This window comes from Mustela nigripes, chromosome 1 (genome assembly GCF_022355385.1).
Source record: "Mustela nigripes isolate SB6536 chromosome 1, MUSNIG.SB6536, whole genome shotgun sequence".
NCBI classification, from domain to species: domain Eukaryota; kingdom Metazoa; phylum Chordata; class Mammalia; order Carnivora; family Mustelidae; genus Mustela; species Mustela nigripes.
This window is the reverse complement of record NC_081557.1, coordinates 39501565-39515329: the sequence shown is the minus strand read 5'-3', so window position 1 is coordinate 39515329 and position 13765 is coordinate 39501565. Positions and strand designations below refer to the sequence as shown.

Below are 13765 nucleotides of genomic sequence, written 5' to 3'. Positions count from 1 at the left end.
TCATGTCCTCTGTTATCTTCTCTGTGAGGCCATGAATTCCTCAAGGATGTAACTACTTCATCCGTCCTCATGTTCTCCTCAACACCCAGCACAGTGCGTCTGGCAAGCAGCAGATGCTATGAAATGATGGAAGGGAGGAAAGCGGAGGGCAAGGCAGAGAAGAAGAGAAGGAAGGAAGGAAAGATGAGCTAAGCAAGGGGCTTCATTCATAAGCCATTAAGCACTCTAGAGAAAACAAATTGTTGCTATGGTCACCCCTTTGAGAAGAAAATGCGTATCAGATTCAGATATTGAGAATAACCTCTATATTTGACAACTTACAAGGTGACTGTCAGGACAACAGTAGGAGGGGGTGATTGGACCCTGCTTCACAGAAGAAGAGACTGTGGTTCAGAGAGGTGCAGCAACTAGCCTGGCATCACTCAGAAACACAGAGCTAGGCTTTCAGGCTCTTTTCTGGAACCACCCAGCTCTCTACTTGCCATTTTTTTCCAGAAGGCATGTATTAAAGCATGGGCAGGTGAGAGTACATGCTGCACCTCTCTGGCCAGCATGTGTCCCCTGCGGTGGCTACATCTGATCAGGTTCTGGGCATGGAATCTGGGAAGGGGCTTTGGTCAGGGCCGCTGTCGCTGCTAACCAGGCTGTGCTTCCATGAGGAGCCTCACCATGGCTTCATGACCTGAATTTGGAATAATTAAGAGAAAAACCTAAACGATGGAGCATAATGTCATTCCAGTGAACTTCCCCGAAGAGATCAACCACAAGATGTGGCTTGAGAAGAGAGGACAAGGGGGTTGCTGCAGAGGGGTGAGGGGGTGGGGGTGGTGTTCTCATTTGCTGAAATGTTCTTTACTTCATACAGGCACCTACTCTATGGCATACCAGGCATTCTACATATGTGGCCTTCATTAAATCCCACAATGATCTTAGGAGGAGAGATTATTATCCCATTTTACAGAGTAAGAAATCAAGGCTCTAAGAGGTTAAACAGTTTGCCTAGTGTCACAAGCCGGAAGGAGGCCGGCCCAACTCTGAAGCTCCTACTAGGGTCTGGGTCTGTTCCCTTAGCTGGGTTAGTACATGAAATTAATGAGGTCAGGGCTCTGGGTCTGGGGCCTGGGTTAAGTGAAAATGAGATGTGTTCCATAAATTGAAACTTGAACTACCATTTAAATTTTTTTTTCTTTTGCTCTTGCACAGAGCAAAATTCTCTCCTTTGGCCATGGCCCCACTTGTCCCAAGTGCAAATGCACACTGTGAGTTCCAGAGATGGCACAAGGTGGGGTGGCTGACCAAGGGCAGCCCTTCGCTGTTCATTCCAAGAAAAGCCCCTGGCCCCAGACTGCCAGGGGCCGGGTATTAGAGTATGCCTTCTATCAAGAGAGACCACAACTCCATTCCCAGCCATTGTCTAACTGTCTCTGCTGCCCTTCAGAGTGTCAGACTGCCACCTGGACGCAAGACCACACATCCACAGCGCTGAGTGGCTGTGTGGCCCGAAATCGGTTTCCTCATCTCAGATGGAGATAATGACACTTACTTCACAGGTTGGCGGCGGGAATTTAATGAAATCATGTCCGTGCTGCACTCTGCAAGCGCCTGCCTGTATCCAGGGCTCAGTAATGTTGGCTGGCATTCTGATTATTACCCTTACCTTTCAACATCATGCCCACCAGGCCCTTGTGAAGACCACCAAGCACTGAGCCACACATTGCCCTCAACCACAGAATGGAGCCTGTCTCCAGCAGGGGCAGCCCTGCTCATCCAGCCCTGCTCCTGGGGTCTGCCCCTCCTGAACCCTCCCTGCCCCCTCTCTGGAGAGTGCCTAGAATACTGGGATTTGAGTGATTACTGAGTGCCAGAAAGGGAAGCCAGTCACATACTCCAAAATTGCAAAATTGCTCCGCCCCTTCCGGCTTCTGTTTCATTAGAGACAGCGTCACTAGCAAAGGGTCTGTGCCCACCCTCTCCCCTCTAATCTAGGGGGCCTAAGCCAAGCCTACAGAATCCTGGGCTCCACACCCAGAAACCAGCAGAGCTGGAGGTTGAGAGACAGCCCCTAGAAAGATGGAACCTTTCACCTTAGTGGAATGGGGAAGCAGTTGAGTTCTCACTTGGACCCCTGAGAGAAGATTCTCAGTTTGGGATGTGCTTCCATAGAAGCAGGAAGACAGGCCTGGGTGAGGTTGGTGTGATCAAGGCTTCTAAGAAGCAAGAAACCAGCCTATATAATGAAAGGGAAGACTATGACAGTTTGGGAGAAGGAGCAAGCCAGGCCTGACCCTCCAGATGTGACCTTCCCACATCTTCTGAAGTAAAGGTGCTGTGAATGCCTCATATGAGGCTGTCTGAAGGAATGGTTGTCTTTCCAGCACTGACTTGGAGCAAAGATGTCACCAGAGGTGCACAGGCCATGGCCAGACCTGGAAGGAGACTCTGACAAGTGACCCCAGAATGTGCCAAAATGCTGTGGAGGCTGACAACGTCCCTGGGCCATAAAATCAGGGCCTGGGAAGGAGCGAGGCAAAATCCTAGCAACCATCAGGTTTGTTCCCAGATCCAGGGCAGACCCTCCTTCAGGTCGCCAGCTAGGCATAGACAGGTATCCATAAGGAGGACCTGAAAAGAATAAAAGGGGGAAAAAAATCCAACTCAACAAGCTAAATGATCTCCCCGCTTTCTCCTTGTAACTGCTCCCTCAAATACCCTTTTCAAGTGGAGAACACTGGCCCAACGTTCGGCTCTCCTGTAGGTAGAGAGAACTTTAATTAAAAAGTAAATTGCAGCTTGAGTACACCTGGTAATGTGTGCAATGGCCTTGAGCCAATTAAGAAGAGGTTTCCCTTTTATCCTTTCCTTTGCCAGGACGGATTTAGTGCTCGGCTTTTAAAGAAAGAAGAAAGAGGAAAGGCAATAAGGCACCTCAGGAAGGGACCCCCACCTCCCGGAGTCAGGGCCACGCGTGTGTCACGGGAGGCCTGGGCCTCCCATGTGCAGGACAAATGGGCACCGCAGTCTCCCTCCCAGCTGCCGCCTTCCTCCGGGACTCCTGCTCCGTGGCAAAGGCAGTGGTGGGGAGAAGAAAGGAAACCACAATCGCAACCAAGATTTCCTTACCAGCGGGTTCCTAAAATCAGCCTTCTAGTGCTTGGAGATTCAAAGGGCTCTGTCTACAGCTAAGAACTCGAGGCTTAGACCAACTGGCTCCCTGGAGATGCAAAAGAGATGGGTGGCCTCTCTCTGCCCTAGGCCTCAGGAAGGAAGGGAGTGAGCCCAGCCCTGCTGGGCAGCTGGCAAAGGGACTGGTCACTTCCGGGGCTGTACTCAGCCAGGAGGGCAGGTTGAGTTTCCCAGCCAGCAGCATCCCCGAGGACAAACAAGACGGCTGGGAACGGCCTAGGGGAATGACAATCCCAGCAGGAAGAGAAAATGTGAGTCTGGGCATTTGTTCGGCCACGTGGGAATGGAGACAGAGGAAGCATTCTGTCTTGTTGGCATGGCAGGGGGCCACCTCTCAGGAGCCTGCAGGACCCCCTGGTCTGCCCACAGCTGGAACTAGTGAGTGCTGAGTTGAGGGCAAGCTCTCCAGGCTCAACCAGGGCTTAGAGGCAACAGACAGCAGGCTGCCTGGCAGGCTATCTGGCTTGCTCACTCCAAACAAAGATTTCCAAACTTCAGTCCTGTACCGTGTGTCCAAATAAATTCCCACGTGAATCCCAATGTCTACACAGATAGAGCCGAGCCGCTGCAGTGGACGTGGGAGTTGAGATGGGGGGGGGCGGGTCTCTGTCCCTGTCCCCTCCCCATCGGGCCCACAGCCCCTGGACCACTGCCAAGGTCCCTGATGGGTCTAAGGGTGGCACCGCAGAAACCGTGAAAAAGAGCAGAGGGCTTCGGAATGGACACCCAGAATGCAACGTGGGAAGGGGCGGGAAAAGAGCAGGTGTGATGAGCACTAATGGATGATCTGTCCCTTTCTGAACACACTATTAAGCCCCTTCCTATGCGCTCTGAGGCCATGCCGATGGACGATTTCATAAATCAATGTGCTGAGCCCCAGCATGCTCAAGAATGAATTTCCCCATTCTCACCCTGTTTCAGGGAGGAGAGAGTCCCAGGAGCCCCAGGACAGGGGGCTTGTGCGTGTGGCCCATAGCCAAGCTACGGCCCGGGAACAGCCCCTGGACACGGGCTTCATGAAAGCCAAGGACTCGGCATGGTGAGTTTCCCACAGTAATGAAAGCAAGCTCAGAATGAGCTTGAGTGATGGAAAGTTCCACATCACACAACTTTGCTCAAGAAAGCAAAAGGGAAATTCAGTGGACTAGAGCAAGGAGACGGGAGATGACAGAGAGAGATAGTTGGGTCGGTAAGAGATATCTCTGGGAAACCGAGGCCTCCAGCCAACAATCAGATTAACGGGGCTTTACCACTAACTCACCTTGCAACCTCCGGCACGTCCTATGCTTCCAGTCTGTTCCGAAGATGCAAGCCCCTTCATGAAAGCACCTGGGCAGTCCTGGGGCAAGTCTCATCTGTTCATTGATCCTAAAGCCTGACTGAGAAAGGCACCATCCTGTTCTCTCCCCACCCTGAGTCCTAACTCTGGGTTCTCCCTACCAAAGGCTTCCATAAAATAATCCCCAGGATGTGCCCTTCTAAACCTTCCCTCTTTATCGTGTCTCTGGGCCTTTGCCCCTGCTGTTCCCTCAACTTGGAAACCCTCCCTTCAGCCTTCTGCTACTTAACTCTTATTCACTTTTCTAGGTCAAATGCCCACAGTTCCATGGCCAGGCAGTGCTGTCCCTGGAGGTTACAGATTAACGAGACCTCCCCATAGGAATGGTACACAAACTATTTGATCCCGGAAGAGGATGGGCACTGCTCAAGTAGAACAGCAAACCCACCCAAACAGGTTGCTTGTCGGGATGGCCCAGACTGGCCACCCAGCATGTTCCAGGGACGAGCAGCCACGCCTCCACATATCGTCACCCTGTATCGAGGCTGTCTCTCCTCCTGGCCTGGTGGGGACTGAACTTGCTCCTAGACTCAGCAGCGAGGAAGGCAGAGGGTGAGAGACTCTCTCCCTGCTAGGATCATCTCCAAGAGCAGGTCTGTGGCCACAAGATCATGGATTGTTTTCACCCTACCCTGGCCCCCGGCAAGTGCACTGCAGCTTCTGTGAACTTTACCCTCCTTCAGCATGACGATAAGCTAGTGAAAGGACACTAAGGATGGTGTCCTCCTACAGGTGCCATCCTGAAGCCTGCTTTGCTGTCCTCCAAACCCCTTGCAAAGAGGGAGACAGTTTGTGTATTGACAAGGAAAATGTATATGTCTGCGTGGGTTTTGTCTATTTGCTGGTGTCCTGAGATGAGCAGGCTTGCTGAGCCCCAGCTGTGGCAGCCTAAAAGACCTCCTACGTCCTAAGCTGCTTAGAAATACAGGACAGAAGTCCCCCAAGGCCTGAGGAGTAGAGCAGACGGGGGGGGGGGTGACAAGTGGCACAATCCACATTGCTATGGGGTGGGCTTGGCACAGGGCAGAGGGGGAGACCAGAGCAAGAGGCAGGACTCAGGCAAGCCTGGCTTTCTGGCTGTTACCTGGATTCACAGAATCACTGAGTCCCCCTGGCTCTGGCTGATGTGACAGATTCGTTTTTCATCCAGCTACAAATGGTCCCTAAACAGAGCCAGGTGCTGGTCATGTGTAATTCCTGCCTTCCAGGGATGCCCGCCAGGATTTTCTGCTTTTCTCATCCACCTGGAATTAACTGCTCACCTCCCTGCTACTTTGGATCTGAGCACTAATTCAAGTGGAGAAAAGCAGCTGAGATCCCTGTCGAGCTCCTACCCACCCCTCCAGGCTATCCCCTCCAGGATGTCCCCTCCCTCATCCACCCCCAGCCCCATCACAAGCCAGGTCATTTGTTGCAATCAAGCACAGCAGCGTGGCAGAAAGGCACAGCTCCTCGGTAATGCAACAGGGGCTGCCAGTGGGTGCTTCCTAACACCTGGCTCTGCAGCCCCTCCTGGCCAGGCTTGCAGATGAAGGGGAAAATCTTGATGCAGGCACCTAAAAAGAATGCACGTGTCTGTTTCATGCTCAGCAAGATGGAAGCATCCAGGCTGATTGGAGGCCTGTGCTCATTCCCAAAGAGGCTGCTACCCTCCTCTGCTGGGAGCCTCTCTGCTTTGGGACTGACTTGACTGCCTCAGGTGAGCAATCACTCCATACGTATTTACTAAAAGTCTGCCAAGATCAGACATTCTGGTACACGAGATGCCGAGAAGAGGACCACGTCCCTGCCCCACGACAGTGACAGTCTACGCGAGGAGAAAGGTAACAAATAAGCAGCTCTATCAAGTACTCCGCGGTGGTTATATGTGTACAAAGGAAAACAAAGCACAGGCGGTGGGAAAGAGAAGCACGGTTGGCAAGGCCAGGCTCTCTGTGCACATGAGAGCCAAGCAAAGGGCTGTATAAGGAGACAGGGAGCCATGCAAAGAGCCAGGCGTTCTGGGCAGAGACACCGAGACAGGAACATAGCTGGTGTGTCTGAGAAGCCTCACAGGCTGCAGGGGCTAGTGCAGAATGAGACAGAGTGGTGGGAATGGAGGGCAGGGCCAGAGGGCAGAGGGACTTTGGCAGGGCGGGGTTGGGGGGTATCAATGTTCCCAATGTTCCCAATCATCCGCTGTTGTCCTGTAAGAGAGTTACACATGTCCATCCATTCCTCACGACTTGGGGTTAAAAGCACCAGAGATATTACTACAGCATGAGCTCACAGAAACCCACGAAAACAGCCTCGCAGGCCACATTAACGGAGGTGGAAGTAAGCCTCCATATAATGAATAACCATTCCTGGGCTTTAAGGAGTGTACTCTGGTCTGACCATACTTTTGGAAGACCACCCTCACTGCTAAATGCAGAAAAAAACCCCTATCAGCCTTACCCCCATGCTCACAGTACCCCAGGCATGCACACGGCCACACACACACTGCCCCCAAAGATGTGGGCACCATGGGCCTGTGGCAGGAAGAGTGTAAGCTACCCCTGAGCCATCTTGTCACCCATGCTATTTTATATCCCAGCTGAAAGGCACTGGCCCCTCTCCAACTCCTGCCTGCACGCCTTGGGAAGGATGTTCGTGTGCTGTTCTGCAGAAGCCATGCAGGCCAGCAGAGACCTGGTGCTTTCCAGCACTCTGCTGAGAAGTGGCATTCAGTTTTGTCATAATGTGAAGCGATTTTTCCAAATATCACAGATCCAAGCTTGAAATACTAGTCCCCTGCTCGGTTACCAGTCATGAAAGATAAAGCCAATTCTAGCCCTGTTCTTCCATTCTTTGAGGACAGTCTCTTGGGGTCTCTCTCCTGGCACCTGGTCCTCTGGGATGCTCATTTTCTGAGTGTACATCTCATGTCCCTGTATAAATGATGACCTACTTGATGCCTCTATATCCCCTGGAGTATCTCACACAGTGCATAGTATATAGTATGTGCTCAATTAGCATATTTTGAATGAATGAATAAATGCATAATCTCAGAATCCACAGGTGAAAATAAAATCTAGAGGGCAAACAGGTTGCTTGCACTGTTTCTGGCTGAAAAGTGCATGAAAGCTGGGTTTAATCAATAAATGAAAAGGGCTGTAGCTACTAAATTCTTTCCACCTGGTACTAGCAAAGGACACATTTACATCTCATTCCCCAAAGATAGAACATCAAAAGACCAGAGGTCCTATGACACAGCATTCATTCAAACGCAGACCATCAGAAGGGCGCAGATCCAGAAATTTCCAAAGTCCTGACCACATATATGGCCAGGGAAAATGTTGAAACCTTCTGCTCCTTTAGTAGCAAAAAGCATACTGGCAACTTCCACTCTTTCAGTCAGAGGTGGTTGAATCTTCACAATGTGTCAGGCATTAGGTGGACCAGTTGGCAGAGATGAAGGCATTGCCCTGTCTGCAAAGAACATGATCTCCATGCCAACAGCAGATCCCAGTAAGTGAATTCCAGTCTTGGGCAAGTCAATCGGTCTCCATAAAATGAAAGCGCATGGTCACACTCAGTAAAATAGAGATGAACCAAATTCTTGTGAGGACCTAAGAATTCAGCAAGGAATGGCATGAATTGGCTGGCTAAAGATGGCCTAAGCTTTGGAAAGTGTGGCCGGGCAGATAGAAAGGAAGAGGTCACACAGAGGGAAGCAGAAAGGGGAATTAAAGGCGGAGTTGGGGGGGGAGGCAGTCCCTGATTTCCAGGGACTTAGTTCCAAGTAGACCGATGCAATAAAGTTGAAACAAACAGTCCTGCCAATAGTTGGGGACAGGAAGCTAAAAAGCGTCGACACTATAGTGTCCCAGAAAAGGCTTGGAAGTTATCTCCAGGAAAGGAAAAAAAAATACAAATTCAAGGGGACAACTTATATTTTACAGTCTTTAAAAGTAAATCAAAGTAAACAGGAACCTTGGAGACATCCGATTTACCAGGATGGGAAGTGGATGGTCAATGTCATGAAAGAGACCACTTCCTGTTCTCCAGGGCATTTCAGCTGGCCACAATCTCACCAGAGAGGTGAGCAGAGCTCAGAGGAGCACGGTGGAACATGGAAGGAGAGAAAGGCAAGCCCTCCGTAAAACACTCACAGAGCCCTTTGCTCTTTTAGATTCCTGTGGAGCCAGGAGAGTGCAAGCAAGCAAAACCAATGTGCCATAATGGAAGTTATTGCTATTAGTCGGCAATCTCTATAAGCAGATACACACACAAAGCACGTCTGTTGCAGGCCAGAGCGTGCAGGCTGTCTCCAGAAAAAGTGCCTGTATGATTATTTGAGTTGCAAACCGAACTAGCCACTTTTTTTCATGGAACATTCTTTCTCCTTGAAAGAACAATGACAAATAGACCGTGATTCTTCAAAGTTGGGGATCTAAAAGATTTTTCTCAAAAATAAAAGAAGTGAGCTAGTCAATTCAAGGAACGTAACACAGTATTTCTCCCAATGATAAGTTTCAAGCTCTTGAGCAAAAAATTACAATGTTGAAAAACCTGCATCTGTCACCATGGGCTTGAGAGCTTCCCAATCTTTATGGGCTTCTGATGGTATAAACGGTAGTATTAATGAAAGTAATTTTTGTTACTGTATAATAAAAGGTATCAACATTTAGAAGAGCTGCATAATTCAGTGAAGCTCTCTTTTCCAAAAGAACAGTATAGAGTGTTACAAAATCACACTTGAGGAAAAAATACGAGCATGAAAGTACAAGACAAGTACAGTAGATTTTAATGTAACATAGTACAAAGAGTTTATTGATATGATTTCAGATTCTACATTGCAACAAGCCTCTAAAAACCCACCACTTGTCCAGCTCTGGTGTCATATCAAAGAAGAATATTCACAATTATCTGAATTAGTACTAAAATACTCCTCCCCTTGCCATATACATATCCATTGGAAGAATAATGTTTTGCATATACTTCAACCAAAACAACCTATAGCAACACACCAAATGCAGAAGCAGATTTGAGAATCTAGCTTTATCAGGCCAGACATTAAGGAGATTTGTGAAAATATCAATGTCCCTCTTCCTAAAAAAGTAGCTTTTGTTTTGAAAACTTATAGTTCTTTTTCATTAAAAAAATGTTATTTATATTGATGTCTAATTTGGTTTATCACTGTCATTTGTATATAAATTAATAAATTTAGTAATTTAAAAATTAAGTCATAATTATTTTGAAATGTTCTGGTTTAAATTTCTAATATAATAGGTATTGATAGGTGTAATCTACATGAATAAAAGCTCTTTAAGAGCCTCAATTTTTAAGAGCACAAAGGAGTCCTATACTCAAAACATTTAAGAACAACGGGTTTAAATTAATGCTAGACAATAGGACCCCGCACCCCTAAGACATAACCTTGGGGTTTGGAGGAGGCCAAATCTTCCTTACTGACAAGCAAAAGCCAACAGGGACATTTTTGCTTGGGTTGTAAATAGTCAGGGCAAAGTTGATTTAAAAAAAAATAATGTGTTTCTGGTTGATATTTAGCAGATATACACTATACCAGTTATTAAAATACTGAAAACATTGAATATTAAAACCCTTACCATTTTGGAAAAAGCCACTGTCCCCCACTACTTGAGAGATGCCTCACTACCACCTGCTATCCTGGTCCCTCCCCTGGTACTCCAATTTCCCCACAAACTCCAGCCACTAAACAGTTACTATCTGGCCCAGGAGGAGGTCTCTAGAACTATAGTAGGATCTGTTCTGAGCAGACACTGCCAAATGCTACATCAGTTGTTCATATTTTTAACTATCAACCTTCATTGGTTGACTCCCTCAAGGATGAGAAAACTGGAGGGCAACTTGAGACTTGAATGGGACAATATTCCAGAGGGAAAGAACACTGACTGGAAATACCATGATGCCCAAGTCATTATGTCATGTCTACTGACCCATCCACAAAGCAGGCTTCCCTCTGAAGAATGAGTTACACACAGACACTGATTTGGAGAGATGCAAGAGGGGGCTGTGGATTCCCAGTTTTTGTCAGATGGGAATCAGGCAGCGGCCACATCAAAGCCCGGATCTAGGAAGAAGCTCCCTATAGCTCAATGCAGTCTTTGGAGAGGACCTCCAGACCCAGCTTTGCCCAACCACCCACCATCAAGTGGGGGAAATACCCTTCAGTGGGAAAAGCTGAGATTGATGGTTAAAATCTAAAGTCCTCACAAACTCTGTTACAGAAGTTATATCCCAGTGGAATAAGACCAGTCATCAACATCAAAGCCAACCCACAACAAGGAAAATTAATGTCCCCTGGCAGGTGCTCAAAGTGAAAGAAGAGAGAAAAGTCTATGGCTGGTGAAAACAAGGTGAAGCCCCATCCCCACATCAGCTTCTCAGGCTTCCTTTTCAAAGATGTAAACAAGAGGACTTCTCATGATCCGAAAGATTAATATAAACCTCAAATGGAGAAATCTGAGGTGGAAGAGAGGGAGAGAAGGCGATAAAAAGCCTTTCCTCTGATTGACTGAGTGGCATCTTTCCACTAATTAGGCATCTCACAAATCTACATTTTCTTTTCTAACTTCCACACCTTTATACCTTAGGTCTTTCTGCTTTGAGGCTCCTAACCCTTTCCCCAAACTCTCACAGTTGAAATCCAACCCATCTTTCAGTAATTAGTTATCTCTCTCTCCATGAAAACTTGCCCAAACCTGTGCAAACTCTGCTCAGCTGGAGGTGAGTCCACACTCTGCTAACTTTCTATCACACATTCTCATTGGTCTCTTTCTTATGACACTTCTCAAGAGATGGATTACCTCTGTCCATGTCTTCACCCCCATATTGGCCTATGAACTTGTAGGCAGGGACTACTCCTTCCCCTTTGTATCCCTCTGGGCCCCTAGAATAGAATAGGGCATTTTCTGTTGACTAAACCAATGGATGCATGGATGGAAGGAAGGAGCAATGATGTAATGTTATACCTTGATTTCTGTCAGGTATACCAAATCTTACCTCTGCCTACTGGTTATAAATTCTCTCCCTAGATCGGGCAGATGCTGGGCTGAGCAATCGCCTTTCCCCTTTATTATTCACTCCCTGACCAACCCATCTTCATCCCCCAAATTTGGGAGATGAAGACTTGGGGATGACATGAAGCAGGAGGAGATCTGTCTGGGTCAGCTCTGGGCTCTAAGGAAAACTTCAGTTCTGGTTTCTCTATCCCAAGAGGAAATCTGCGAACCTTCTATGCACACATGAAAGCAGGCTCCACTCTAGATCTCAAACCGCAGCTCCAGGGTTTATTAAGAGTGACTTGTGATTTGTACTTTGTCATTCTCCCTTTTGATAAGAACAGATGTTATTTGTTTCTAACTCCCAAACACCTGGAACTAGGAAAAATCACAGGGCCCACTTCATTACCATAGAACAAGCAGTGCCCATAAGAACTCTTTGACTACCAGGGTTATTTCTGCCCAGGCCTGAGGAAGCAGGATCAGTTACACCAGTGGGCACAGTGGCTGCGATCCAAACTGACACAGAACACAAAGACTTTATCCTGTGGAGGACTGCATGCATGGAATCACCTTCTCAAGTGATAGAAAATGACGTGACTCTGAAGTCTTGAATTAAGGGATGGGGTTTTTGGACCTTGCTGTTTCACTGTGTGTCCCTCTTCTGAGGGTCCCCATTAGACTGGAGGGACAGAAGGTCTGCAGTCACTCTGCAACTTGAGTCTCTTGCCATAGACCCGTAAGGAAGTGGGGGATGAGGTGTCAAAGCCAGCACTTTTTCCAGGAAAGAAGCACATGTATGAAACCAATAGATCCTTCCTGTGCCTCTGAATAAACAAGGTCTGGAGCTCTAAAGCAGAGCAAACAGTGCCCTTTGCCAAAGATAATGAATACCCACATCCCATGAGATCTTCACATTTGGCCACATCGCTAAAAACAATTCCCAAATATGCCCCCAAAGGAAAACACTAGACCATGGCTCCCATTTTCCTGCTCGACAGTGTGGGAAACTGTTTGCTCTGTACTCGCAGGAGCTTCAACCAAGAGAGGCTTTCAGTACTTTGCTGTTGGTGGTTTTTTTTAGGCCTCCAATAGCTGATTGTACAAGACTCACAGCTTTACTGAATTCTAATGACAGCCTGAGCCTGGCTGGGAAGAGTGACACAGTGTGTCCATCACTTCCAGCACAGTCCCTGAGCACCACACAAGCCAGGAGCTTCGAAGGCCTGATCCTGAGTCTGTTCACAAAAATACCTACAACCTACTCTCAGATGAACAGCCCAAACAGTCCATGGCAGGGTATCGGGAGGGCATCTGCAAGATTCATAGAACTAGATGGCCAAGGACGGCAGACACCACATGGTCATGTGGAGCTCTCACTATCTCCAGAACCACAGAACTTGATCCGGTGATTGGAGGAGAATAAGAGAATGTGCAAAGAATCCGGATCTCAGGTTACACAATCCTGGGTCCTGCTCCCGGCTCTGCCACTTGCTGACTTTGTGACTTAACCTAAGGTGAGACTCAAATATATGACAACCAGGAGAGCACAGTCATGTGGCACGCTGCCAAGTGTTCATTAAAACTCGTTTCCTTTTCTTCCTGGGCTACCAGCTAGAGTACATTTCCCAGCTTCCCCTGCCATAAGGGAGGACCACACGACTGAGTGCCTGCCAGTAAAATATGGCAGAAATTATGGGCCTCAGTTCTAATCCTGGCCCATGAAAGCCTTCTCTGAGGTTCTCCATGTTCTCTCTCCTAGTATTTCTGCTGGTTCCATGCAGAAAGTCCATAGCAGAAGACTGCGAGGCCCAAGACTATATCCTGGGGTGGAAGGAAGAATGTCAGCTCACCATCCATGTCTACACTGATCACTGAGACACACATGGGTAAAGTCACTGAGGTTTGGAAGCCGGTACTGCAGTTATCTTTTCTTCCTCTAAATAAAAGAGGTACAAACCACACAGAAGGACTCCGGCTGTAAGGTTGCACCAGTGTACCTGGTACATATGAGTGAAATGTCACTCTCTAATGTGCTTCTGAAGCCTCCCTTTCCTCATAGGTGAAACAGGGATGTTCCTTTTGCTGAACAAGGTTATTATGAGGATTGACTGAGATCATATATATAAAGCACCTCACACAGTATTTGGCTGATGGTTGATTGAAATGCATGAACTTCATTGAGTTCCTTCTCATCTGTGTTTCTCAGGTTCCTCATTTGTATCTGAAGATTATA

The 13765-nt window shown here is 47.9% G+C and overlaps 1 protein-coding gene and 1 long non-coding RNA gene across 3 annotated transcripts in view; one reads left to right on the top strand and one right to left on the bottom strand.

The window, feature by feature from the left end:
- Positions 1–13765, bottom strand: part of GALNT18 (polypeptide N-acetylgalactosaminyltransferase 18) — a 345093-nt gene that overhangs the window by 305875 nt on the left and 25453 nt on the right. The window contains exon 1 of one of the 2 annotated variants that reach the window (XM_059408158.1): positions 4445–4743. The exons of the other annotated variant lie outside the window; for it this stretch is intronic. Within the exon in view, the coding sequence (XP_059264141.1) occupies positions 4445–4538 (94 nt within the window). The 5' untranslated portion in view covers positions 4539–4743. Of the gene's footprint in view, positions 1–4444; positions 4744–13765 lie in introns of those variants that run through there. 2 annotated transcript variants of the gene reach the window in all.
- LOC132023056 (uncharacterized) lies at positions 3339–13413 on the top strand. The gene is made up of 3 exons (XR_009405841.1): positions 3339–3434; positions 4105–4222; positions 13292–13413. It is a non-coding gene; the product is annotated as an uncharacterized LOC132023056 (long non-coding RNA).